The sequence below is a fragment of the Taudactylus pleione genome, unplaced genomic scaffold (assembly GCF_031769625.1).
Source record: "Taudactylus pleione unplaced genomic scaffold, aTauple2 ptg000290l, whole genome shotgun sequence".
Taxonomy (NCBI): domain Eukaryota; kingdom Metazoa; phylum Chordata; class Amphibia; order Anura; family Myobatrachidae; genus Taudactylus; species Taudactylus pleione.
Window position 1 is genome coordinate 1,618,587 of NW_028284692.1, and position 25,566 is coordinate 1,644,152.

At 44.0% G+C, this 25,566-nt stretch overlaps 1 protein-coding gene across 1 annotated transcript in view; it reads left to right on the forward strand.

Moving 5' to 3' along the window:
• The window catches only part of SRP68 (signal recognition particle 68), a 41,059-nt gene that overhangs the window by 12,507 nt on the left and 2,986 nt on the right, over nucleotides 1-25,566 (forward strand). The window contains exons 8-14 of the mRNA XM_088482682.1: nucleotides 960-1,100; nucleotides 13,179-13,277; nucleotides 13,480-13,544; nucleotides 15,924-16,083; nucleotides 16,542-16,636; nucleotides 23,933-24,062; nucleotides 24,607-24,682. Of these exons, the coding sequence (XP_088338808.1) occupies nucleotides 960-1,100; nucleotides 13,179-13,277; nucleotides 13,480-13,544; nucleotides 15,924-16,083; nucleotides 16,542-16,636; nucleotides 23,933-24,062; nucleotides 24,607-24,682 (766 nt within the window). The remainder of the gene's footprint in view (nucleotides 1-959; nucleotides 1,101-13,178; nucleotides 13,278-13,479; nucleotides 13,545-15,923; nucleotides 16,084-16,541; nucleotides 16,637-23,932; nucleotides 24,063-24,606; nucleotides 24,683-25,566) is intronic.

The following is a 25,566-nucleotide window of genomic DNA, read 5'->3' on the forward strand; positions in this document are numbered from 1 at the left end:
CAGTCCTCTAAGTCCCACGTACACCCCATTGTCTCCCTGTGGACCCTATGGACTTCGAAGAAAGAGGATTAACAAGGGTAAGTTTTACCATAACTCTTCTTTTCACCAAATGCACTGTTTTCCAGTTAGGTTTCTCATTACTTCTATTCATACATCTGCTTGTATAATATTGCTTACTATGCTGTTGTAGCATGCCTTCAGTTTTAATGCATGCCTTCAGTTTTATAACGTGGAGAGCTCTGATCAAAGCTGACTTTATATATTTCTGCCATTGTAATCACATGTTTCTGGCTGCCGTTATCTATTGCTGCCATGTACTTAGCGATCACATGGTTCTGGTCTAACAGTCTTCAGGTCACTTTAGTACCATTTAATTTATTTACCTCCATATTTGTACTTTTCAAGTGTGCATGGATATGTCTGATTATTAATCAATCAGCCCTTTAGTAGAGATTCATCTGTACTTGGGATAGTTTTTCAGCAGTGTGTACACATATTGGCAGTGGTGCATATCCAAATAATATATAAAGCTGCCCATCCACTACACGATGCGGGGATTGCGATGCCGTCGTCTCCCGAGGGGTGAAGTGCATACACTGAACGTTCAGACATTCAGTGTATGCAGATCAATCATCCCCGAACATGGCAACCTGACGGCGGTCGTCAGGTTGACCGTCATGTTCGGGTGATGATTGACGTTAAAACGTCCAGCGGGTGCGCGCATTGCTGGTCATTTTTAACATTTTACTCCCCGATTTGCTGGCGATTACCAAGCGATGGAGTGATAACGTCCGTCGTTATCGCTCCATCGCTAGGTTTAATCGCCTAGTTGGTGGGCAGCATAAGGGTCATGACACTAAAACAAAATAAAATATTGACATTGCAGGTCTATTTAAAAACAAAAATCACTAAAACTTGGGAGTGTACTTTGTATCTGATTGTGTTTATCTCTCCAACAGACTCTTATCTCACAAACCAGGGCAAAACAAGCTGCTACCATGAGTGAGGTGGAGTGGCGAGGACGCACCATTCCTGTCAAAATTGATAAGGTGCGGATATTCCTCCTTGGGCTGTCGGACACAGAAGCTGCAATTGCTCAGGTAACTGGGAAAGTATTGACAGTATGTATTGTATTTTTGTAGGTAGCTTCTCTACAGTTATGTTTTGTCTACATATTGGTTAGATTGTGCTATTGCTTGTTAAGGCAAACTGTATCAACTGGTGTCCACACCACTAATGCTGAAAAAGGTTTGATGGTTTGCAGGTGTCTTTTTATTGTCTTTTCCCGTTTGTTTAATTTTCCTCATCAAACTGCAATAGGCATAACATAGCTTAAAGGCACATTCTGACAATGGTGTTCAAGTCCAGATTACACCCTAATGCAGAGGTTCCCAAACATGGTCCTCTGGGCTCCCCAACAGTCCAGGTTTTAGAGATACCCATGGTTGAGCACAGTTGGACATACTTAGTACCTCAGTCAATTTGATTGAACCACCTGTGCTCATTCATGGATACCGCTAAAACCAGTACTGTTGGGGAGCCTTGAGGACTGCCTTTGGGAACCTCTGTCCTAATGTGTGATTAAAAAGTACTGCTTAGACCACCATATGCACAGCATAGTTCAGGGTCTGTGAGTGAGCCATAACAGACTAATGCTAGGTTTCAGCCATACATACTACTTGTATGTTTTTTGTTCTATTTTGAAAACTTTGTATACATGCTCATATCTAATTATGAAGCAATATGTGTCCTCTATACTGTTTGAGATGTTCTTTACGGTTTGATTCTTCATTGGTTTTGACTTTGCTCATACCCCTCTACACCACACCTGACTAAGTTTACTTTACTCGGGTGTGTCCTTTTTTTTTTTTTTCTTTTCCCCAGGATACTGCTGTAGCCTGTCGGTTTTAATTTTTTTTTTCTGCTGCTGTGGGCAGTCTCCAGGCTGGGGGAGTCTGCCTATAACTCCGGTGGGACTGGCCTTAACCATCACAGGTCTGTGTCCAGGTAACCTCAGCACAGCGTCTTCCAATGCTGTGGCTGCACCAGGCACCCAGAGACTTACTGTAGTGGGGGTGAGCAAGGTCTTCACTAGTGGTGGTCACACAGACGTGCTGTTAAACCTCGGTGGCCCCCTTCCTTTTAGTTTGCTAGACCAGCACCACTTCACAAGACAGCGATATTCCAACGGGTCATGACAGTCACCGATATTGGCTGACGCGGGACTCCATCATTATTATTATTATTATCATCCTTTTATGTGGTGCCTCAAGGGTTCCCCAGCGCCTTACAATGTACATAAACAAATGAGCACACAAGAAAACTGTTAACAGTACAAACAATGCAGGACAGGTAAATTATTAATACATTGCTGCATAACACTTAAATAAGCAGCATGGTGTCAGCAGCCAAGGGTTGGGTGCTGTTGTAAATTTACGTATAATTAAGTGAAGGAGAAGCACATGAGGGAAGAGGGCCCTGCTCGTGAGAGCTTACATTCTAAAGGGGAGGGTGCAGACAGACAGGGGTGACACAGATCGGCTGGATACAAGGGTCACAGTAATATAACATCTAAGGAAAGGTTAGTTTAAAGTTAAGAGGAAAAGACAATGAGTTGAGCAAAATTACACCAAGCCTCAAGATTTGGGGGTCACAACCACGGTCCATTTGAGGGGTCATCTTGCTGCGTCGCTCGGTATGGCATAGTTGGAGTGGATAAGCAGATTGCATGGGAAGATCAGGAGCAATGCGGGCAGCGTTGGGGATCCAGGTGCAGGCACGATCCATAGGTATGGTGGAAAGTGGTGGTAGATAAACAGTCCTTAATAGCAGGAATTGTTGATTTGTGAATTTCTCCTTCTGTTCTTCTCCTGTTTAACTCCTGAATAACTTCGGCTATCAATTTTAAAGGCTGAGCAAATAAAAACCAAGCAGCATTATGTTGGGTGCAGTAGTTAATTACCTGTGGATGATAAGAAATGAAAAATCACATCACAGTTCCTTCCAGGTACTAGTATAGATAGTAATAACTCCTGAATAACGCTGGCTTCAATTTAAAAATTCTAATTACACTTTAAACTAAGTACTTAAAATGTATGCACTCTTGCAATAGCAGACTCCATTACTTTTTTGTCCCTTATTGCGCAGCAGCCTTGTAGCACTGCCCATTGGGTATTCCTGTCGTATATATTTCCCCCCTCCTCTCAGCACCCATCTGCTTGCAGATTGTCCATTAAGGAGACTCCTTCCACTGACACTCTGCATGGGCGGTGGCCATTTCTAAAATTTTCCTGCAATAGTTCAGCCGTTCCTGCAGAACTTTAGGACTAGACTTGTGCTACCACTCCTCTTCTATACTCGTAGCTGGGCAAGGGGGGTTCTTTCTATTGGCACTACTGTTTGACCTTTTTTGCTACCATATGGTGGTGGCCTGTGCTCTGTATTTGTGTGCACCTGAGGGAAGATTACCTCAGCTCTCCTTTCTATTGCTTGTGCACTCTGATTATTTTATCAGAATATGCACTTCTAATTTTATATAGACTTCCCGACATTCAATATTTACTGTTTATATCCATAATTACTATGTATGTATGTATGTGTTTGTTTTTTTTTTCTTTCATCGCCTAGGGGACACTGGAGCTCAAGACAGTGGGGTATAGACGGTGGTAGAGTAGAGCCTGGCACTTTAAATAATTTAGAAGTATGACTGGCTCCTCCCCCTCTATGCACCATCAGCCCCAGTTTAGAAAATGTGCCCGAGAGAGCCGGTAGCACATTAGGCTGTCTCCAACCTTTTTCATATATTTTTTCTTTTAATTTCACAAAGCATTGAGGACAGGCAGACTGCTTACTGTAGCAGTCTGCCTGCTCCGGGGGAGCCGCCGGGAAGGGCAACGCCATGGCTACTGCAGCCTGTGTCCAGTGGCCCTGAGGAAGGGGACTCACAGATTAATCGACCCGCTAAAGCTGACACCAGCTCGTGTCCGGGTTCCACGCCGCCCCCTCAGCCCAGCATCCCGGCCGCAGCAGCCTGTAAGTACAACCACTGCTCCTGATTAGCAGAAGCAGTGGATGTTATAGCTGGGCTCAGTGACATGCCTCATGTCACTGTTAGGAGATGCCCGACCCCCCGCATACCCCGCGCAGTAAGCGGTGCAAATGGGGGTAGTTTCTCACCTGGGGGTTAATTCCCATTTAGTGCACAGGACCTAGCGGGGGGCGGAGCTAATTAGCGGCTGCACACCAGCGGCGCCATTTATTATTCGGACTCTCCCTCCCAGTGTGACAGCGTAAACGCTATAAAACACTTAAGTGCCTGCTCTTCCCTCCTCAAGAGACGGGGAAGACCGCCGGTTCCCGCTGCTCCCATGGGAGCCCACAGAGCGCAGTGCTGACAGGCAGCCCGGCCCCGCCAATTACTGGCAGTGTTTCCCCTGTCCCTGGCACGCGCCGAGTGCATACAGCCACTAGCAGGCTGTCAGTATTATTCTGCCGCGCCGGTGTCTTCCTCTGCACCGCACAGGCAAGCAGCCTTACCCAATTAATGCCTCGGAAGATGCTCCTGATAATGCAACCTGACATTACACCCTAGCTGCTGTCCTAGCAGCCATCCGCCCTTTTATGGTACATGTTCGCGTTGGTCGGCTCTACACCTTAGAGCTTTCCTGCTGTGTGGGTTCATAGTTCCAGCATAGAGATTAGCGAGTTATGCTACATTCTGGACTGAGGTGCATCAGTGGGCTAGTGCACATGTTTACAGCTTTGAAGTGTGACAGTCAAAGGTTTGGTTCCTATGACAGCAATGTTCCACGCAGGAGGCCTTGCTTGGTTTTACTGTTCAGTATCTGTTGCTACTTTCATTAATTTGGTGCCAGTTAACACAGGCGCTAGTAGTGTATGGGTATCCGGCAAGACTCCTATTCTTGCGACTGGGATGTGTGTCTAGGCTAGTGCAGATTGAGTTTTTAAAAACACTGACTGGTACCTTCATGGTTGTCCTCCTAATGCTCTAGCCTCGCTGTATAGGATGCTTCCCTGTATTGGTAACTCGCTCTACCAGAGTGGCTGTTGCATCCATAAATCCATGTGGTTTCCCGGTTGTTTTAATGCTATGTTCGGGCCAGAAGCTGGTACTGACTTCATGCTTCCATTACGTTGGGGGTTTCACTGTTTCCAGAGGTTGGTTGTTTTTTTTTTTGGATGCTAGTCTTCGGCTGGGCTCGTGAACTGGTTCCAGTTGCTGTTTTATCACTCTGTTTCCAGAATGGGTTGATCTGCTGTTTGAGCCTCTACAAGGAGTTGTCGTCTCAATCACTCTCGATGCTGCCCCTGTGGGATCTCCACTCGAGACTTCTGCGATCTAACCTTTCCGGTGGTTGAAACCCCCTATTTGGTTGGACCTCAAGAATGGTCCTGGTCAACTATTCTGTACTTTGCTTTGGCTTTCATGTATACTTTTTTGTTAGAGAAGTCTGTGGACAGGATCAGCTCTAAGTATGTATAGATGTATAAATATACATATATCTATATAATTGTTTATGCCTAGCAGTGCTGGGATACTACTGTCAGCGACTGTTGCAACTTCCTGTGTTAAACTCTGGTACGGTTTTCTCGAGTTTTGTTCGCGTGTTGCTGCCCTTTTCCTATGGATTCTTGTTGGGGCTCTCTGCTACCAACGGTCAGGGTTGGTCTTGTTTCAGCTGAACTTGCGGTGTCCTGACGATTCTCGTCTGCTGTTGTCCACTAGATTACCTGTTCCCTTCTACTTGCGCTGTATGTTGTGGTATGGCTGTTCAGCGAGGAGTTGTGATTGTCTCCTGTGCTCTACGAAGCTTGGTCCTCAGCTCTTGCTTTTCAATTGGGCCTACGGTTTCTGGCGGTCCTTGTTTCGGTTTGGCTGCAGGGTCGGCAAGTTCTCGGCGTTTCTCACCCAGGAGGTTAGCTTTGGGATGTCCCCATTGTCTTTAGCTCCAGTGTCCCCTAGTGGATAAAGGAGAAAACAGGATTTTGGTACCTACCGATAAATCCCTTTCTCCGATTTCACACGGGATACTGGGCGCCCGCCCATCACTGCGTACCTGCCGTTTTGTTTAATTTGTTATATGGTTGTGTGACTGCATGTGTTCCCTGCAGTGGATTCCTCTGTTTTTCTTCATTCGGTCTTGTTCCGTTCTGTGGATATTTTTTCTCCTCCTTTTTGTCCTCCGTCTCCTCTCGGGCTCAGTGTCTTAAACTGGGGCTGATGGGACAAAGAGGGGGAGGAGCCAGTCACACTTCTAAATTATTTAAAGTGCCAGGCTCTACTCTACCACTGTCTATACCTCACTGTCTTCAGCTCCAGTGTCCCCTGTGGAATCGGAGAAAGGGATTTATTGGTAAGTACCAAAATCCTGCTTTGGTTTTTTTTCTCATCTGTGTCTGTGGGGTTTGGGGATCTGTTTATTTCTCTGTCTACCTTACCATTCCCTTTCACCATCATGTCTAGGAAGGGCAATTCTCCGGGACAATCCCAGGCCAAAGAGCCCTACTGTAGAAAAAGCTTTTTGCTTGTGCTTAAGTGTAAGGCAAAATTTCCTTATTCATGGTCTTACTCGGGGGCTGTTTGTGCCTTGTGTGAAGTAGAGTCCCAGTGCAGTGTGGCTACTGTGACTGTATCTCCACTGTTGGATATGCCACCCTGGATGGCAACTCTGTCTGGAAAAATGTCTGAATTGTCACAACAGTTCACCACTAGCTGACATCAGACCTTTTTTGCGCCTGTTGCAAGTGTTTCGAGGGTTGCCTCCTTGACTGTTTCAGGGGATTGTGCTCTTCTTGTGGATGCCTTCTCCGTAGAACAGCCTTGGGCCAGGTGCTAGCTCACCTGGTTCAGGGTTTGGTTCAATTTTCTTCCTCCTAAGAAAAGCTTCTGGTTTCTTCTTCCAGGTGTTTTGGGGATGCACCCCTTTCGCAGAAAGCGTAGACTCTCAGGCATACCTTAGTCCTGAGAGGATTTAGATTTGATGGTTTCCTCCTAATACCGAGGACCTGGATATTTCCTCTGTGACTGAGGACAAATCTTCAGATGTGCAGGGTGTCGAGGCCATGGTCAAGTTCTGCAGATTTCTGATGTGGAGACTCCAGTCTCTTAGCAGGTTTCTCTTCAAGAGGAAACCTAAGTAGCTAGTTACCTTTCCTGATTCTATGCAGTTGAAAGAGATCCTATCCATGGGCTTGGCTTCATTCTGATCGTGTTTCAGATATCTTGGCTCATGTTATCTCTCTATCCTTTTCTGACTGGAGACATTACAAAGAGGTTATCCCCGCCACTGGTCGACCCCTCCATCGCCAGACTATCCAAAAAGACAACCTGCCACGGTCTTCCTCTCATTTGGATAGCTTGTAAGCTGTAATTCACTTTGAAGAACATCTACAGATGTGTCCTCACTCGTCTGTGCTGCAGTTGCGCCAAATAGCCCCTCTCGTTGCCCCAGGTCCCGTGCAATTTTGCTGCTAATCATTGACTTGGATGCTCCAAGAGACTGTGCTGATTAATTTGATATGTGACACTTGTGTATCTGTGTGTCTGAGACTGTAAACTGAACATTGCGTGAAAAAAAAGGTGCGACTGTTGCGTCGTAGCACTTCACATGAATGAGGGACTTAGTCGCACACAGATATACTCAGTTGCACACAGATTGTGACTTAGACACATTTTCGGCAAAAAAAGGCGCAAAGTCAATCTGTGCGCCCTTTGTGTCGCTCTCCGATTGCCCCCCTCTGCGCCGCTCTCCATTTTCCCCCTTCGGCAACAAGCAGCCTAATGATTCACTGCCTGTTGCTTTACAGTGACTGCTCTTCCCCACCCCCGCAACCCCACCTCTCTGCTCTACTGCGCGCCGCCAACCCCTCTCCCACCAGTACTAAAAACAAACACTGACCGGCCTCTTTAGGCCACGGCGCACAGTTTGGGAACCACTTGCCTAAGCAATCGGAGACTAAAGTTTCCGTGCATATCTGACGAAACTAATACTTTGATGATGGCTGGGGTGGCCCATCTAGCTTGTACACAGCCTCTTATCCACCCCCCATCCCTTCTCAGTACTGATAATGTTTCTGTTCAGGAATCATTAAGAGGGCTCTGTTTTGATGTTTAAAAGTTGTTCAGTTTTAAACAAAAACAATTATTTTAGAACAATTAAACATCATTACAATAAGTAGCTGGATTAATTTTTGCTTCACATTTTACAATGATCATGTTCTTTATGACCATTGATCTCCATTTAATCTGATATTTGTGTTGTGCAATTTTGTCAAAATAATGGATTAAATTTCCCTTCAAGTGTTTACCTTCCCTGGTTTTGCTTTGATTTTATTACATAAGTATCTTGTTGAGTCTTTTAGAGTCATGAAAAGTCTGGTATGGAGCTGTATTTCAACTTGTCTCATTGCAGTGACTGACTATTAACATCAAGGTGATGCAGCAGTTATTACAGTGCATCCGGAAAGTATTCACAATGCTTCATTTTTGCCACAGTTTGTTACAGCCTTCTTCCAAAATGGAATAAATTCGTTTTTGTCCTCAAAATTCTACACACAATACCCCATAATGACAACGTGTAAAAAGTTTTTTTGAGATTTTTGCAAATTGAACAAAAAAAAAACTAAAATCACATGTACATAAGTATTCACAACCTTTGCTCAATACTTTGTTGATGCACCTTTGGCAGCAATTACAGCCTCAAGTCTTTTTGAATATGATGCCACAAGCTTGGCACACCTATCTTTGGGCAGTTTCGCCCATTTCTCTTTGCAGCACCTCAAACTCCATCAGGTTGGATGGGAAGCATCGGTGCACAGCCATTTTCAGATCTCTCCAGAGATGTTCAATTGGATTTAAGTCTGGGCTCTGGCTGGGCCACTCAAGCCACTCCTTTTGATATCTTGCCTGTGTGTGTGTGCTTAGGGTCGTTGTCCTGCTGAAAGATGAACAGTCGCCCCAGTCTGAGGTCAAGAGCTCTCTGGAGCAGGTTTTCATCCAGGATGTGTCTGTACATTGCTGCATTCATCTTTCCCTCTATACTGACTAGTCTCCTAGTTCCTGCCACTGAAAACATCCCCACAGCAATGATGCTGCCACCATCATGCTTCACTGTAAGGATGGTATTGGCCTGATAATGTCTTGATATTCTGAGTTTTTTGTTTATGACTTTTCTGCTACATTGAATAGCTGAGATTTCTTCTGTGCAGATATTTTGTTCTGTATTACTTATATATCGGATTTGACTGTGCATTGGTATTAATGACACTATATGTAAATGGCTGTTTATTGTGTTTTGTTTTTTATTATTATTATTTATTTTTTGGGGGGTTTCATAGGGGTGGGGGATTGTGTTTCTTGTATTGAGTTTTTTTGATGTGATAACAACGCCTGACATTCACGCCAAAGAGTTCAGTCTTTGTCTCTCATGGTCTGAGAGTCCTTCAGGTGCATTTTGGCAAACTCCAGGCGGGCTGCCATATGCTTTTTACTAAGGAGTGGCTTCCGTCTGACCACTCTACCATACAGGCCTGATTGGTGGATTGCTGCAGAGATGATTGTCATTCTGGAAGGTTCTTCTCTCTCCACAGAGGAATGCTGTAGCTCTGACAGGGTGACCATCGGGTTCTTGGTCACCTCCCTGACTAGGGCCCTTCTCCCCCGATTGCTAAGTTTAGATGGCCGGCCAACTCTAGGAAGTGTCCTGGTGGCTCCAAACTACTTCCATTTACGGATGATGGAGGCCACTGTGCTCATTGGGACCTTCAAAGCAGCAGATAATTTTCTGTACCCTTCCCCAGATTTGTGCCTCAAGACAGTCCTGTCTCAGAGGTCTAAAGACAATTCCTTGGACTTCATGCTTGGTTTGTGCTCTGACATGCACTGTCAAGTGTGGGACCTTTATATAGAGACATGTGTATTGCTTTCAAAATCATGTCCAATCAACTGAATTTACCACAGGTGGACTCCAATTAAGCTGTAGGAACATCTCAAGGATAAGGGGAAACAGGATGCACCTGAGCTAAATTTTGAGCTTCATGTCAAAGGCTGTGAATACTTTATGTACATGTGATTTCTTAGTGGGTTTTTTATTTATTACATTTTGCTACCAAGTTCTAATCTTTTATTTTAATATTAATTTTGCTGATGTAATCAGTAGGAGATGGTGGCACATTTACTCCCCCTCCCGTCCTGTTGACCAGTTGCTGTAATAGACAGGAGTGCTGTAATTAATGAGCTACAGACACCCTTGTTTACCTAGTATGCTGAGGGAAGGGCAGAGCAAGCTTGCACAAGTGAATGTTTTCTAGTTGTAAGCTGTAACGCTCATCTACTGTACAATGGGTTACCTAAGAGTTTGTAAATTATCCTAATGCTTATTTAGGTAGAAGTAAAAGTTACCATTTAATAAAAAAATAAATTATGAATTAAAAACCGTAATCTACTTGTCAGACATATCCACTAGAATTGCTATAGCTTATTATGATAGCGACTTGGCCTAATTATCATCCTGTAGCTAAGCCATGTCCCGTCCCCCCCAAATAGCATGGGACCACAGCAATTTTTGTGATACTGTTGATGGCACCTTGTAGAGGTAGAACCATATATGTCTGTTGGAAGCTGACTGGACAAGCAATACATTGTCCAATGCATAATACAGGTTTTGTCTATGTAGAGCTGATGTTTTGAATCCCTTCTAATCTACTTCTTTGGATAAATTAATTCACCTTAAAATTGCACTCGCATTAGAGGAACATGTATGGGACCTTTTATGCAAAAATTTTGTATAAGGCTGTGATAGCATATTTTAGGCTGTCTGTTATATAGTTTTGTTGTGAATACATTGTAATATGTTGTAACACAAACTTAAACATAATGTACTAGTTAACACTGGTCAATAATACTTCACTGTCTGGTTTCAGCAGCGTTCACGATCTCTGTTATGCAGTATAACATTTCTCAGCCAGTTAAAGAATTGGTCATGTTCATGCTTGGGAAAATCAATTATTGAAGATGGTTTTTGTTTACTACATTTCCATGATAAAATAAGACAGGACTTCTATAGAATCCCCTTCAGATCCGCGTTGTAATCTATTAAATAAGGAATGTGCCAAGTACTCAGACCTACAGTACACTCTAGAATGATTTAATTTCTATAAAGAAACAGTTGTGCAGAAATACAAACCTTTACCTTTGGAAAAATATATAAACATGATGCATACATTTTTTTTTATGGGGTAAACATATGTAGCTTGAATCAGAAAGTAAAGTTATATTGCAAGAGTAGGTACAAACTTTATTTACATATTTCTTATTTCACTTAAATAGTTTCTGACGTAACAGAGTATTGAGAGAGAATGACGCTAAAGTTTTCTTGCATGATGGGCAAAGCCATTCTCCTTCACTTTAACGTATGGCCACACGTTCGGTTCCAGTCCTAATAGTGCTCTGAAGTTGTTGTGTTACAAAGTGTGCAAACTCCACCCGACCGTCTGGTCATCCTCAGTCAGGTGTTGCACACCTACAAGATTTAGATACTGTAATTTGTGTAGACCAAATAAAAAATGGCCTCATGACTAACCCCACATTCACGAGACAGACAACGAGAACTACGTTGTGGGCTCTTTGAAAATGATGCCAGTACAGCAGTTGTTGCTTCATCTGTAACCGGTTTTTAGTCGTCCACGTTTTGGTTTATCTGCCTTTAAATTTGGCAAGGAGTTTGGCAACTGCACTGTCAGTAATGGGTGGCCTGTTTGGGTGACATTGGTTGAAATCATTTGCAATAGCAAGTGTGCTCTGTTCTCCAGATATCAAGACACTCAACACGTTCTGTTTGTGTTAGTGCCATTGTCATTAATGTCACTACCTGCGAAAGAAAACTCAGTTGAAACTCGAGACTGTTTTTCTTATGAAATTCTGCATCTGTTTGAAATGTCACTGGACTACCTTCTCAATTAAAAAATTAGAGTTGTATCCAAGATGGCTGACTTCAAGATGGCCACCATACTGGTGGCATATTCTAAATAGTTTTACCCCACTCCCATATCATGTGTAGACACTGGATTAATATTTGCTTACTCATTACCTTTTTATAGGGGTGTTTCCACACTTATGGACCATCCTGTATTTTATATATAGTTTGTTGTACATTGTAATATACCTTTAAACTTTGGCACTAAGGGCCGGATTCAATTAGAGGCGAAAAGTGCCGTTTGGAGATAAGTTTTCGCCTATTTATACTTTCCACCTGTTTTCAAAGTATCTCCATATTCAATTCTAGGACGATTTCGCCTAAGCGGAAACTCAATGCATTGTAATAGGTGGAAAAGTATCTCCAATGAATAGCAGGTGAAAAAAAGTGCAACATTTTGTGGTGCAAACGTGGGGAAGCTACTCAGAAGCTTTGAGACAGCCCCCCAAAGGACAAAAAAAAAATTACCTCAGGACACCCCAAAAAAAGTCAAGACGTAATTTTTGGGGAGAAAAAGTAAAATGGGTGGACAACTATAAAAACTAGCGCAATAGACTTCTTGGGGTGCTGTAGGGAGGGGCCAAGTGTCTTTTGGGATTGCAGGTGCATGTATGAGGGTGGCTTTTCACAATTTTAAAAGTTCACTTTAGAGACACAAAAATATGCGAGCACCCATTTTCAAGTACCACAAATTTGACAGGACTATTTACTTTCACCAAAAAATAGTTGTCTACCTTTTTCAGCACTTTTAGAAATAAGCAGATGTAAAGCTTTTAACACAAATTAATGACGCACAGTACCTTTATTAGGGCTGATTTCCAGTGTGTCTGCATCTTCTTATTTTGGGGTACAGACTGATCCCCCATATCCCTCCTCCCCCCTCCCCTCCCAATCTGTTCAGTACTTTCCGCCTGTTCCACATTCGCCATTTTGTTTTCGCCTGTTTTGGAATTGAATTAGGCGAAAAGAGGGGACGCGCACGGAAAGATGAAATAGGCGAAGAGGTCGGACATTCGAAACTTTAACCACTTTATGCTTGTAATTGATAATGCGCTTCAGCACGGTTTGACCAATGGAAAATGTCAGCCCAACCTGACCTAATAATCCACAGTGTGCTGGTTATTCAGTGCAGATTTCAGTTTTTCTATTCAGCTTCTTAAATCCATTTCTCATTACCTTCTTTAGGCTGAAGATGAGGAGGCCAAAGAACGACTGTTTGAATCTGTGCTGAGTGAATGCAGAGATGCTATCCAGGGAGTACGGGAGGAACTAAAATCAGAACAGGTATCCTGTGTGCTCTCCCTCCATTTCCCTATCTGTCAGCATCAAAACTTCCATCTACTTATGCCTTCCAATGACAGTAATGCATTTATTTCCAGTGCCCAAAAATATGTAAAGGTCACATATTTAGCTACATAAATCTTGTTAAAGCGCAAATTCCCCCTTTATGAATTATACTAAATCATTTAACTTTTTGGGTCTGCAGAGACATAGGGATGCAGTCATGGATGGTGAAATTGGAAAAGTATCCAACTTACAGTACTTGCACAGGTAAATGCATTGGCCTGAAAGTATTTATCCCCGCACATGTATGTTCCCTTTTTAGATATGATATATACAGTTCTTATGCTGAATTCATTCATCCTAATGGAACTGTGGATGTATAAAGTTCAGAGTTTTGTGTAAGATACATTTAATTTGGGTCTGTCCACCTTTTATTACTATTCTTTGTGTGCCGGATCGGACGACATATCGTCTACGGCAGTGGTGTCAAACTCTGGCCCTCCAGCTGCTGTGGGACTACATATCTCAGCATGCCCTGCCACAGTTTTAGCATGCCCTAATAGCCAAACTCAGTGCATGCTGGGACGTGTAGTTGCACTGCAGCTAAAGGGCCCGAGTTTAACACCACTGGTCTACAGTGTACCTGGCTTTACACAGTGGGTCTTTACCTCAACCCTCATGTTTTCCCAACAGGTCATATTTTGAGGATTCAGGTCTGTGGAAGCAAATTACTGACCCAGCAAAATAGATTAACTCATCTGTAAATGACTAAAAAAAATCCACAAAACATGACCTGTTGGTGGTACTTGAAGACTGGAGTTGAGAACCCCTGGTCTAACCTAAATGTAGTGCTTGTTAATGAGCCGCCGAGTAAAGATCAATGCAGTTTGAGGAATGGATGAATTCTAAAGAAAATCTTTCGGGCATTGGGGGACACTGGAAACATGGGTATAAAGGTGACTAATAGGACCTTTTGGCATTTTGAGAAACTCAGAGAAGTCCTGGATCCTCCCCTCTGTGAGATGTGGTTGTTAAATAATGAGATTGTAAAAAAATAAACCATACTGCATGAGTTAAAAGGGAGCGGGTGAACCATGACCTTGGACTATCCCAAAACTGTTGCAAGTTTCACCCGTCTCCCACAGATAGTTTGCCGTTTCATGTGCTTTGTAAAAATGCTTAGTTGAAAAGTAGAGCAATGTGTTAATTCTTAGTTAAATTGAACCCAATTCTTGGGTGAGAGGTGCTACATCTTTAGCGAAAACGCAATGCAATGTAGTAGGCAAAAAAGTTTCACCTATGATTACACGGCGGAAAAAATTGCACGATTGCGGTTTTGTGGTGCAGCGATGCGGAAACCACTCTGCACCCTTTGTACACCCCCCTTGAAGCTAACCATCAAACTGTTAAAAAAAACACAAAGGGCACCCCAAAAAAGCACTTTGAAAATGTGGGCAAAAAAGTTCAAAGTGGGGGTACAAATTCAAAAATTAGCGAAATAACCTTTGGGGGGGTCTGCAAGTATGTGGGAGGTGTTTTATTGATTGCAGGTATTCGCTGAAGGTGCCTTTTTTTTTCCACATTTTATTGCTTGACTTTAGTGATTTTTAAATATGCTTGCATCCATTCACATGTACCCCAATTTTGATGGGACTACTTATATTTCAAAAAAACTGTGGTAAATACTATTCTTCCCCACTTGCTCAAAGACGGTAAATAGCACCTATTGAGACCATTTAAAAACCCCAAATACCTTTAGCAGGGCTATTCAGGGGTACTCATGGTGACCCTCCATGTCAGAGCATCTTTTGGGGGGTGTCAGGCTAAATTCCCCAAAAATGACAGGATTTTTCATCGAGTCTCGTTTTTGCCGATTTGGAATTTAATACGGAGATACGCGGGGATGAGCACGATAAGTTTTCGACCTGAAAACCTCCGATGATGGCGAAAGATCCGGCAAATGACTTTTCGCTTCAAATTGAATATGGCCCTTAGACTTGTGAAGCAGCCTTCCAGAAGGTCTTCCTGGAGACAAAAACTGTTAAAGGCCAAAACTGTTAAAGGCCATTCACAGAGAACGAGTTCCTGGTGTCGGTGGCCGTCTGGAACGCATACTCATATGTTCCAGTCCAGTTCCATAGATCTGCTCATTTTGGAATACTAGTTGTGACCTCAACCATTAAAATTAAGCAAATCTCACTTGCCTATCAGTCACAGCTCACCCAGTTGTCACAAAAAATTGTCACTACTTTGGCAGCTCAGGACAGACAATCTCAACATAGGTTGCGCCTTTACCATTTCAGTATTCAGGGCTCAGGGGACTGTTTTATGGTTTGTTTCTTTACTCTACTGATATTTTAGTTACCATTAATTTCTTGGCATATTACAGCTCCTGGTGCTATATTACTAGTATTTCAGATTAAATTTTGTTGCACATTACAATTATTAATAGCTTATTCATTACTAATTTAGACTGCTACTTTGCACGCTCCCCCAGAGTAGATCCGGTGTTGGTGGCGCTCTATCGCAGTATCACCTGAACTATTATGCCTATTGTAATGCCCATCAATTAGAATTACTTACTATAATTGTACCAGATATTGTTTTGGAGCTTCAGCATTTTTTTTTCCCCCATCTCTTTTGTAGTTACCTGTCTTACATCAAGCTTTCCACAGCTATCCAACGTAATGAGAGCATGGCTAGTGCTCTGCAGAAGGCTCTCCTCCGTCAGCCACAGCCTGAAGAGGATGGCAAGAGGAGCCCGCGGCCTCAGGACCTGATCAGACTTTATGATATCATCCTGCAGGTGAGTAAGGCTTGCAGTTACCGTCAGAATGTTGCATCAACTATAGACTTTGGAGAGATTTACATTTTGCCTTAATTCAGTGTAGGAGATTCTCCCTATCTTTATCGCATCAGTTTTCAGTGATTGTGGTCCAATTGAACCACACGATTGAGTCACATGCCTCCTATCCTATTGTCATCTTTTCTACATTTTTCCCCCTGTGTGCAGATCTGTATTTTGTTATATAATGGTTGTGATCTGTTTTAGGAAATTACTTTGGTTGTTTTAATACAACATGGTCTAGCTTAAAGTAGAGCATCAAATACCCTAGTTTTATGGCACTAAAGCTTTTTGATTATTGAATGTATTTAGTAGTATACCATCCAAGGTGCATCTGTGGGCAGAGGACTGGCTTCTCTAATTTCCACATGATCGAGTTGAAATATATGAACCGCTTATCTTAAATGTTTCCATTACAGAATCTGGCAGAATTGACACAACTGCCTGGCTTGGAGGAAGACCAAAGCTTTCAGAAGGAAACTGTCCTAAAGACTTTAGTGTACAAAGCATACAGGTAACATAATTTACTTGGAGTTAATATCTTCGTAATCAAATGTATTTAGTCACAATAGATCATTTATTCTGACCAGAACGGTCACAATGTCTAGGGAAGGCAGTTTTACAGATTTGTCTTTGTTCCCCCACCAAGCACTGCTACTGGGATTTCTCAGCCATGAGACCCACACCACCTGTAAATTTCAACTGTGAAATCATTTTGTGCCCCCAGTTGTGGGATTGTACAGATGTGCCCTCGTACATCCCACCTCAATATGCCACACAGTGTGACTTGCATGGCATGAGTGAGCAGCCAGGTCCTGTGCTACTCTGCTAGCACCGCAAGTCTTTTCTTCTTTAGGGTCCATAGTGCTCCACAGGGCGACATTGGGGTGTAGGTGGGACCTGGAGGACCGGACACAAACAGCAAAGCTTTTCAGTCCCAGGATGCTTCGGTCTGAGGGCACTTCAGTTTCGATGGTGTCCAGCAGGAGCTGGGCCACCATTATAACAATGGGCTGCATTAAGCAGCCTAAGCTTTCATTTTATGATTTAATTTATTTTCTATTTTTTTTTTTTTTTTTACTAACTGGCGAGCAGCACCAGACTGTCATCCGGACGTCTGTACTGCCGCACGTCACCCCTCTGCGGTGCCGTGACACCAAGCCTGTGCTAGGTACTTACTGCGGGACTAGATACCAGGCACCCCAGACTGCAGCCTGGAATCCAGGGGACAGGTAAGGCAGAACCTCGTTCGCAGGGACCCGCGGTTTAGTGCTGATGTTGGACACTGGCTCACCTACTACTCCACTACACCACCGGGGCACAATATACTGGCGCAGAGGCAGTTGTTATGGCCAGGGGACCCGGTGGTTAATGTCAGCCAGGAGAAAAGGCGCTCTCCCTGTAGCCCCCTCCCCCAGCTCAGGGTGCCATTCCACTGCGGTCATGGTGATCTCTGAGCGGCTCCTTCTTCACCCAACGTGTGGCAGCCATTTTCTGCAAGCAGGTCTCCGGGAAACACTGGGTCCAGTTTCCCTGTATACACCACCGACAGGCCAGGTTAACCAGCGCTATATCCTACCAGCCACTGAGGTCTGCGTAGTTTATTTTAGTGCCCATTGCAGACATGTAATGTTTTTCTTCGTTTGTATGTGACTTGTGCTAGCGCTAATCTCTATTTTCTATACTGTCAGTTTATAACTGTCCCTTTATTCTACTATACCCTGATAAACTAAGGTATAGGTGGTTCATTGTACCTCACTTTTTCTATATGTGTGAAGACTATCAGATACTATATAGCGCAGTTGCACACTACATTGTGCCATATTACACATACTGCAGGGTGTTCACTGCACTGTATGTGGCTATGTCTGGCAGATGAAAGAATAACAAGCAGCCTGAGGCTGCTGCCCCTACTCAGTTGTCATGTAACTCCTGTTCAGTAGGCTTAGCCCTAGAGGACCCTATTCAGGATGGTCTTTGTATTAATTGCTACACATCCCCATGCCTCTCAGCGACGGGTGTCTCTCCCTCCCTGGGCAGCTTTTTCACAGATGCTGGCAAAAATTACGGACCACATAGCAGTCCCCGTAGTGGCTCCCCCTGTGGGATGCCACAGCAGGTACTCCCTGCAAATCCTGTGCCTCCCCCATGGGTAGACGTACTGTCTACTTCAATACAGAGTTTGGCTAATACCTCCTATGGTTTTTCAGCAAATGCTGCAAAAGGACAAGCCTTTACATACTAAATATAGTAAACGTGCTCTGGTATCTTCCCAGTCCTCTCAGTTATCTGACTCTGATATATCATCTGGGGAAGCTGAAGACGCAGACCTCTCTCACTCTGACTCCGTCTCAGGAGAACAGGAGCCACCTTCTAAACTAAATATATACCTGCTCTTGTGAGAGCTGTAAAACCTATTTTACAAATAGAAGAGGATGAACCTGCTCCTAAGAAAAAGAAGCCAATTTTTAAACTACAAAAGGTGGTTTTACCAGAATTTCCTCAATCCGATCAGCTATCTGGTCACATGAGTTAAGCATGGAATATGCCTGGTAAAATGTTTCAAATTCCAAAACAGTTCAGTTCCTTTTACCCTCTGCCAGCTGCTGATTGCACTAAATGGGAAGTTCCCCCAGCACTGGATTCTCATATAACACGTCTGGTTAAAAATGCCACTTTACCCATTCATACTGCAACCTCCTTGAAGGATACTACAGAAGCTTGTCATAAATCCATTTACTCTCTTACAGGAGCTATTACTGATCCTGCTAGAGCTATGACCTGGGTGGCGAAAGCCATGAGAGTTGGGCAAGGGCCCTAGAAGAGACATTTCCCCCTGATGCTTCAAGGGAACAACTATCCTTCGTATCTTGCATTAGGGATGCAGCCTCCTACTTAAATGAAGCAGCTATGGATATGGCTCTCCTGGCCTCCAGGATATCCCCCACTGCAGTAGTAGCCTGCCGTAATGTTTTGCTCCATTCCTGGAAAGCCGATTCGGACTCAAAGCGGGCTCGCCTTATTCGGGAGACATCATGGTTGGTCCAGAATTAGATAAAATTGTGACTACTTTGGCGGTATCCAAGACGGCGTTCCTGCCCTCTGCATATAATACAAAACCTAGGACGTCATTCTTTCGCCCTCAAGGCAAAGCCAAGGGTCAGTCCTTTCCATGGCAGCAGTCATCAGCCAAGGCCTCCAAGCTTTTTGCCAAACGAGCTTGGGCTACTAGACTTACACCTGCCAAATCTGAGGACAAGCGTGCAGCCTGACGGGGCGAGCCTCTCCCAGGGTGGGAGGCTTCAATTCGACCAGATTTGGCATCAAACCACGTCAGATGCCTGGGTTAAAGAAGTGGTCTCCCACGGATATGCCCTCTCCTTCCTGAGGCAACACCCCCAGCAGTTTTTGCTCAGGACCTCCATCAGACTCGACCAAGGCCCTGCTGCTCCAAAAAGCCATTCAGCCCTTACTGAATTCAGGGGTAATAATTTGTGTCCCCTCCTCACAATGGGGCAAGGGTTTTTATTCGACCCTTTTCTTAGTTAAGAAGCCCAATGGGTCTCATCGGCCTATCCTCAACCTCAAATCTCTGAACAAGTTTATCAGGGTGCCCAGGTTTCGTATGGAAACCCTCCGTTCTATTATCCTAGCTATGGAGCCTTGAGATTTTATGGTATCTCTAGACATTCAGGACGCTTACCTACATGTACCTATAGCGCCTTCTCATCAACAATATCTCCAGTTTGCTACACTGCAGCAACATTACCAATTCCAGACTCTGCAGTTTGGCCTCTCAACGGCCCCTCTGGTCTTTACCAAGATCACGGCAGTAATGGCGGCCTCTCTTCGTCGTCAAGGGATCAGACTGCTCCCATACCTGGACGATCTCTTGCTGTTGCCCAGCTCCCCAGAGACTCTTCACCGCCTTCTGCAGTTAACCATTGCCTTTCTACAAATGCACGGTTTTCTGATCAACTGGAAAAAATCTTCCCTGACACCCTCTCAAAGGATGGTACATTTGGGAGCCCTCCTGGATTCTCGAGTTCAGAGAATCTTTCTAACGACAGACAAGATTTCAGCACTGCAGCACAGGTTACGCAGACTGCTCCACGATTCTAGAGTGTCGATTCACTCTGCAATGCAGGCCTTTGGATCAATGGTGTCCACCTTCATGGTTGAATTCACCCAGTTTCACTCCAGGCCACTACAACACCTGATCCTCTCCAGGTGGAACGGACTACCCCATCTGCTCAGATCCCAGAAGATGAGCCTCCCCCCAGAGGTTTGCCTGTCCCTAGCCACGTGGCTGCAGACTTCCCATTTGAACAAGGGTCGTCCCTTTTGGAACCCGGACTGGGCTCTCCTCACCACGGACGCAAGCCTCCGAGGATGGGGCGCAGTAACCAACCAGCACTCTTTCCAGGGCCGATGGTCCCCAGTCGAGGCAGTGTTGGCAATCAACATCCTGGAACTTCGAGCCATCTACAGAGCTCTCACTCTGGCTCAGCATATTCTGAAAAACATTTTGAAAAACAAGCCAGTACGAGTACAGTCCAACAACGCCACGGCTGTGGCCTACCTCAATCGCCAAGGGGGCACTCTTAAGTCAGTCAACAATGACAGAAGTGTCTCGCAGTCTCACATGGGCCGAAAGCAAACTCCCAGCCATCTCTGCAGTGTTCATCCCGGGGATTCTCAATTGGGAAGCGGATCTACTCATCATGACGTGTATGCAGGAGAATGGTCTCTACATCCAGAAGTCTTTCAGCTTCTGGTGGACAAATGGGGTCTTCCAGAAATGGATCCTCATGGCCTCAAGACACAACAACAAACTTCCAGTTTATGGAGACAGAACAAAGGACCCCGACGCGGCCTTCATAGACGCCTTGTCGGTGAAATGGAACTTCCGTTTGGCATTTCTCTTCCCTCCAATATCCCTGCTTCCTCGAGTGCTTTGGAAGTTCAGACAGGAGGGGGCTACAGTCATGTTAATAGCTCCAGCTTGGCCCAGATGTCATTGGTACTCCGATCTTAACAGACTCTCCATAGACGTTCCTCTTCAACTTCCTCCACGAGTAGACTTGTTGTCTCAGGGTCCATGTCTACATCCGTACCTACCCCGTCTGTCTTTAACGGCTTGGCTCTTGAGACATCCCTCCTGACGGCTAAGGGTTTCTCCAACTCTGTAGTCCAGACCATGCTCAGAGCACGTAAACCAGCCTTAGCCAGGGTTTACCACAAAATTTGGCATACATATTACCAATGGTGTGCTCTAAGAAGCTATGGCCCTCGAGTCTTTAAAGTTTCTCGTATTCTTGCATTTCTTCAGGCTGGCCTAGATCTAGGCCTCCGCCTAGCATCTCTCAAACTGCAGGTCTCTGCTTTGTCTATCTGGTTTCAGCACAGAATTGCTCCTTTACCGGATGTTCACACCTTCATGCAAGGTGTTCTACGTATACAACCTCCCTTTGTCTCTCCTGTAGCTCCATGGCATTTGTCAGTGTGCTCAAAGCACTTCAAGAACCTCCATTCGAACCCTTGGAATCAGTGGATGTCGAATGGCTCACTGCGAAGACTGTTTCTTCTGGCTATAGCATCTGCCCATAGAGTATTGGATTTAGGGGCGCTTTCATGTCGCTCCTCCCTTTTAATATTTCTTTGCGACAGGGCAGGTCTTCGAACACGCCCAGGCTTCCTTCCTAAGGTGGTTACTCACTTCCATCTGGGCAAATTGTGGTTTCCGGCCTTTAACTCACCAGACCTCTCGGCAGGTGAAGCCTCTTTGGATGTGGTCCGTGCTCTGAAGATCTACGTGGACCATACTACTTCCATGAGGAGTTGGACTTCCTCTTTGTCCTATATGGATTCCATAAGAAGGGATGGCTAGCTAACAGACTCTGGCCAGTTGGATTTGCATGACTATTTCACAGACTAATGGTGCGTACACATGGTCCGATAAAAAGAATGATATAAACGATAACGTTTGATCGTTTATATCGTTCTTCTTTTATTTATTTTTAACCCCTCAAACGATGGTCGATGAGTGGGCACGGATAGTCGATATAGACTATCGACCTTACTAAAACATCATAAGATGTGCAGTCCCCTCCCCCTATGTATTCTGTACTGTGTGTATGTATGTACACTGGAAGGACGAGACTCCTCCCACCTGTTCCTGGGTGTTTTTAATTAGCAAGGAGTCCTTGCACTCCAGAACTGCACATGTTATGAGGCACACTGTGGGTAAGACCTATTATACTTATGCTGTGTGTCAGTTTTGGGACTGGTATTTGGGTGCAGGGCTCTCTGGGCTTGTGTGGCTGGACTGCTTCATGGCATCATAATGTACACTTTCACTTCTTTAGTTTGTTTTTTGTATATGTAGCACTTTATGCACTTTTTATTATAACCTCCTACTTATGTAGGACTTAACACATAGGCTTTCTTCTTTATTATTCTTTAACCCTCACTTTAAATCTCACACTAGTGTGATGTCATGGGGCGGTTCTGCTGAGTTGGCCTGGGGGGGTCCCGTGCCCTGTATTTGTTCCATAGGAGTGTTAGGGACCTGCCGGATAGAGGTCACCTGGACACGGTGGGCAGGCCCATAATTATGGGCATTATTATGCTAAGAACCTCTTGGAGCAATTTAGCAGTATTATTATTAGGTTCAGCATAGTTAGAGTGTGCACTTGCATCTGTCTTTTTTTTTTTTTTTTTTTTTTGCTTGCAGCACTACAAGTCTCAGCAAGTAGCACCTCACATTGTGCTTAGGGTGTGCAATCTAGGGCCCCTCCCCCTATGTATTCTGTCAATTGACGTGTAAGCAATTTTTATGATGTTATATAATAGTATTTCCATTGCCTAAGTTGAGGAAGTTGGTAATCTGTGTCCTGCTGTTTCCCATACTGGGCCAGAGTTTTTTGAGCAGGTTCCTCACTTATGACCAACTGATTAACAACCCTATGTATTTTGTTTGGACTTTCTCAGGGGTAAAAAAAACCCCAAATTGATGGATGTATATGATCCAACGCAGGGTAGTTGTAATGGTATCCTTTACACCAGGGGTCAGGGAACTTTTTGAACTTTTACCCCAAAATATATTTAGATTCGCCGACATTACCCCCTTGATTTGGAAGGAAATCATATAGTTGTGCCCCCTTATAATGCCCCTGTAGTAGTGCTGCTTGTACAAAAAAAAACACCGTCCTGTCCGCCTGGCTGCTCCTCGGAACTATAGGAGAGACGTCATGACGTCCCTCCCATAGTGCGCATGAGAGAGCCGGAAGCTGGAGTTCAGAAGAGAACTCCGGCTAATGCGGCGCCGTAGGGAAGGAGCCTGGCCCCCGCTGGTAATAACATCTCAGCGGGCGTCCGGCTTAGAGCCTCCCTGCGGCACAGCCAGGCATGCATATGAATCATTCATTATAGCATGATTCATATGCATGCCCGGCGTTCCGTCCATTACCCCCAGAATTTCATTTTTACCCCATGTGGGGTAATTTACCCCTGTTCCCCGACCACTGCTTTACACGAACCTACAGATAAAGTGCATGAATTCACCTCCAATCTTATAGTGTGACTTGATCCTTGAACCAAACTACCTAATATAGTTTGTTCCTCTTTTCTGCCTGGGGTTTTGCTTTACCTAGGAGCTGAAGCCACACAGTAATGCCTATGGCTAATTGAATTCACCCCATATGTTTTTAGAATGGTTTACAAAATGAGGTACTAACAATAAAGTACATTGTCTCCATGTTTACATATATACCGCACAAGTCAATAATTCTCACGGTTTGTCTGGCAGGTGCTTTTTCATTGCTCAGTCATATGTGCTGGTGAAGAAGTGGAGTGAGGCCCTGGTGCTCTATGACAGAGTGCTGAAATATGCCAAGGAAGTGCAATCTCAGGCTGGGGCTGCTAAGAGCAATCTCAAGGTGACTTTTCCATCCTTGTCAGTGTCCTCTATTTACTGACCTCCCTTTTCCTTGTGTCTGCCCTTAATGATGTTTGCTTCTCACTAGTCAATATTTTCACCTCACAAACTCTGTACTTAAAATGTAAGATAGTTTGCCTATTGGTAGCCTTTAGGTTATGCCAGTCTCCCAAACTCCGCCATTATATTCCCGGTTTTAAAGATGTCCAGATGGTTAAATCAGATTGGCTGAGGTACTAATTAATACACCTGTGCTCAAGCATAGGTGGCCTTAACACCTGGACTGTAATGGCGAAGTTTGGGAACCTCTGGGTTATTTGGTTGCCCAGCCCTACTGTAAAGCCTAATTATTGTTTCTCACTTGTACATATTTTACCTGCAATGTTTCTACTGCTCATTATCTGAGCTACGTGTTAGTTGTGTTTTAACCTGTTCTTTCCATCTGCACAGTTATATATAGACATTTATTGAATATTATAATTGCCACGCTGTGAAATAAGATTGTTGCATTGAAGACTTACCACCGTCTGTCTCTGTGATTGTAGGAATTACCAGATATACTAGAACTGATTAAACAGGTGAATGCAGAGAAGTACTCCCTGCAGGCGGCTGCTATCCTTGGTGAGTCTAGTACTAATCCCTACAAAGTCTGATCAGTGCACCACAATGCCCCTCACCTGCCACTTAGCTGTGTTTTCCTTTGCTCAGCTTGGCTTTTTTTTTGTTACAACTGTGGCTTTGGTTTCCGATATTTACCAGAGAGAAGTTCAATATAATCCTTTATGAAAAATATTGTGTGTGTGTATATGTATGTATGTGTATATATATATATATATATATATATATATATATATATATATATATATATATATATTATAATATAGTGTGTGTGTGTGTGTGTATATGTATGTGGTTTATTTTTATTTTTTGTTTGTTTGTTTTTTTTTTTTAATGTTCCATATCTCCGGACGCATGCAGCAAGTTTGCTGGCAGTGCATGATCTGCTGCAGGATATTGCAGTAAGGGTTCCTTTAGCTAGTTTTGAACTATATACAGTCAGGTGCATAAATATTGGGACATTGACAGAATTTTCATATTTTGGCCTCTATTCACCACCACAATGGCTTTGAAATGAAACAAACAAGATGTGCTTTAACTGCAGACTTTCAGATTTAATTTGGGGGTAATTACATCCAAATCAGGTGAACAGTGTAGGAATTACAACGGTTTCTATATGTGCCTCCCACTTTTTAAGGGGCCAAAAGTAATGGGACTATCAACTCAAAAGCCATTTCATGGACAGGTGTGGGCTATTCCCTCATTATTTCATTATCAATTAAGCAGGTAAAAGGTCTGGAGTTGATTCTAGGTGTGACATTTGCATTTGGAATCAGTTGCTGTCGACTCTCAATATGAGATCCAAAGAGCTGTCACCATCAGTGAAGCAAGCCATCATTAGGCTGAAAAATTAAAACAAACCCATCAGAGAGATAGCAAAAACATTA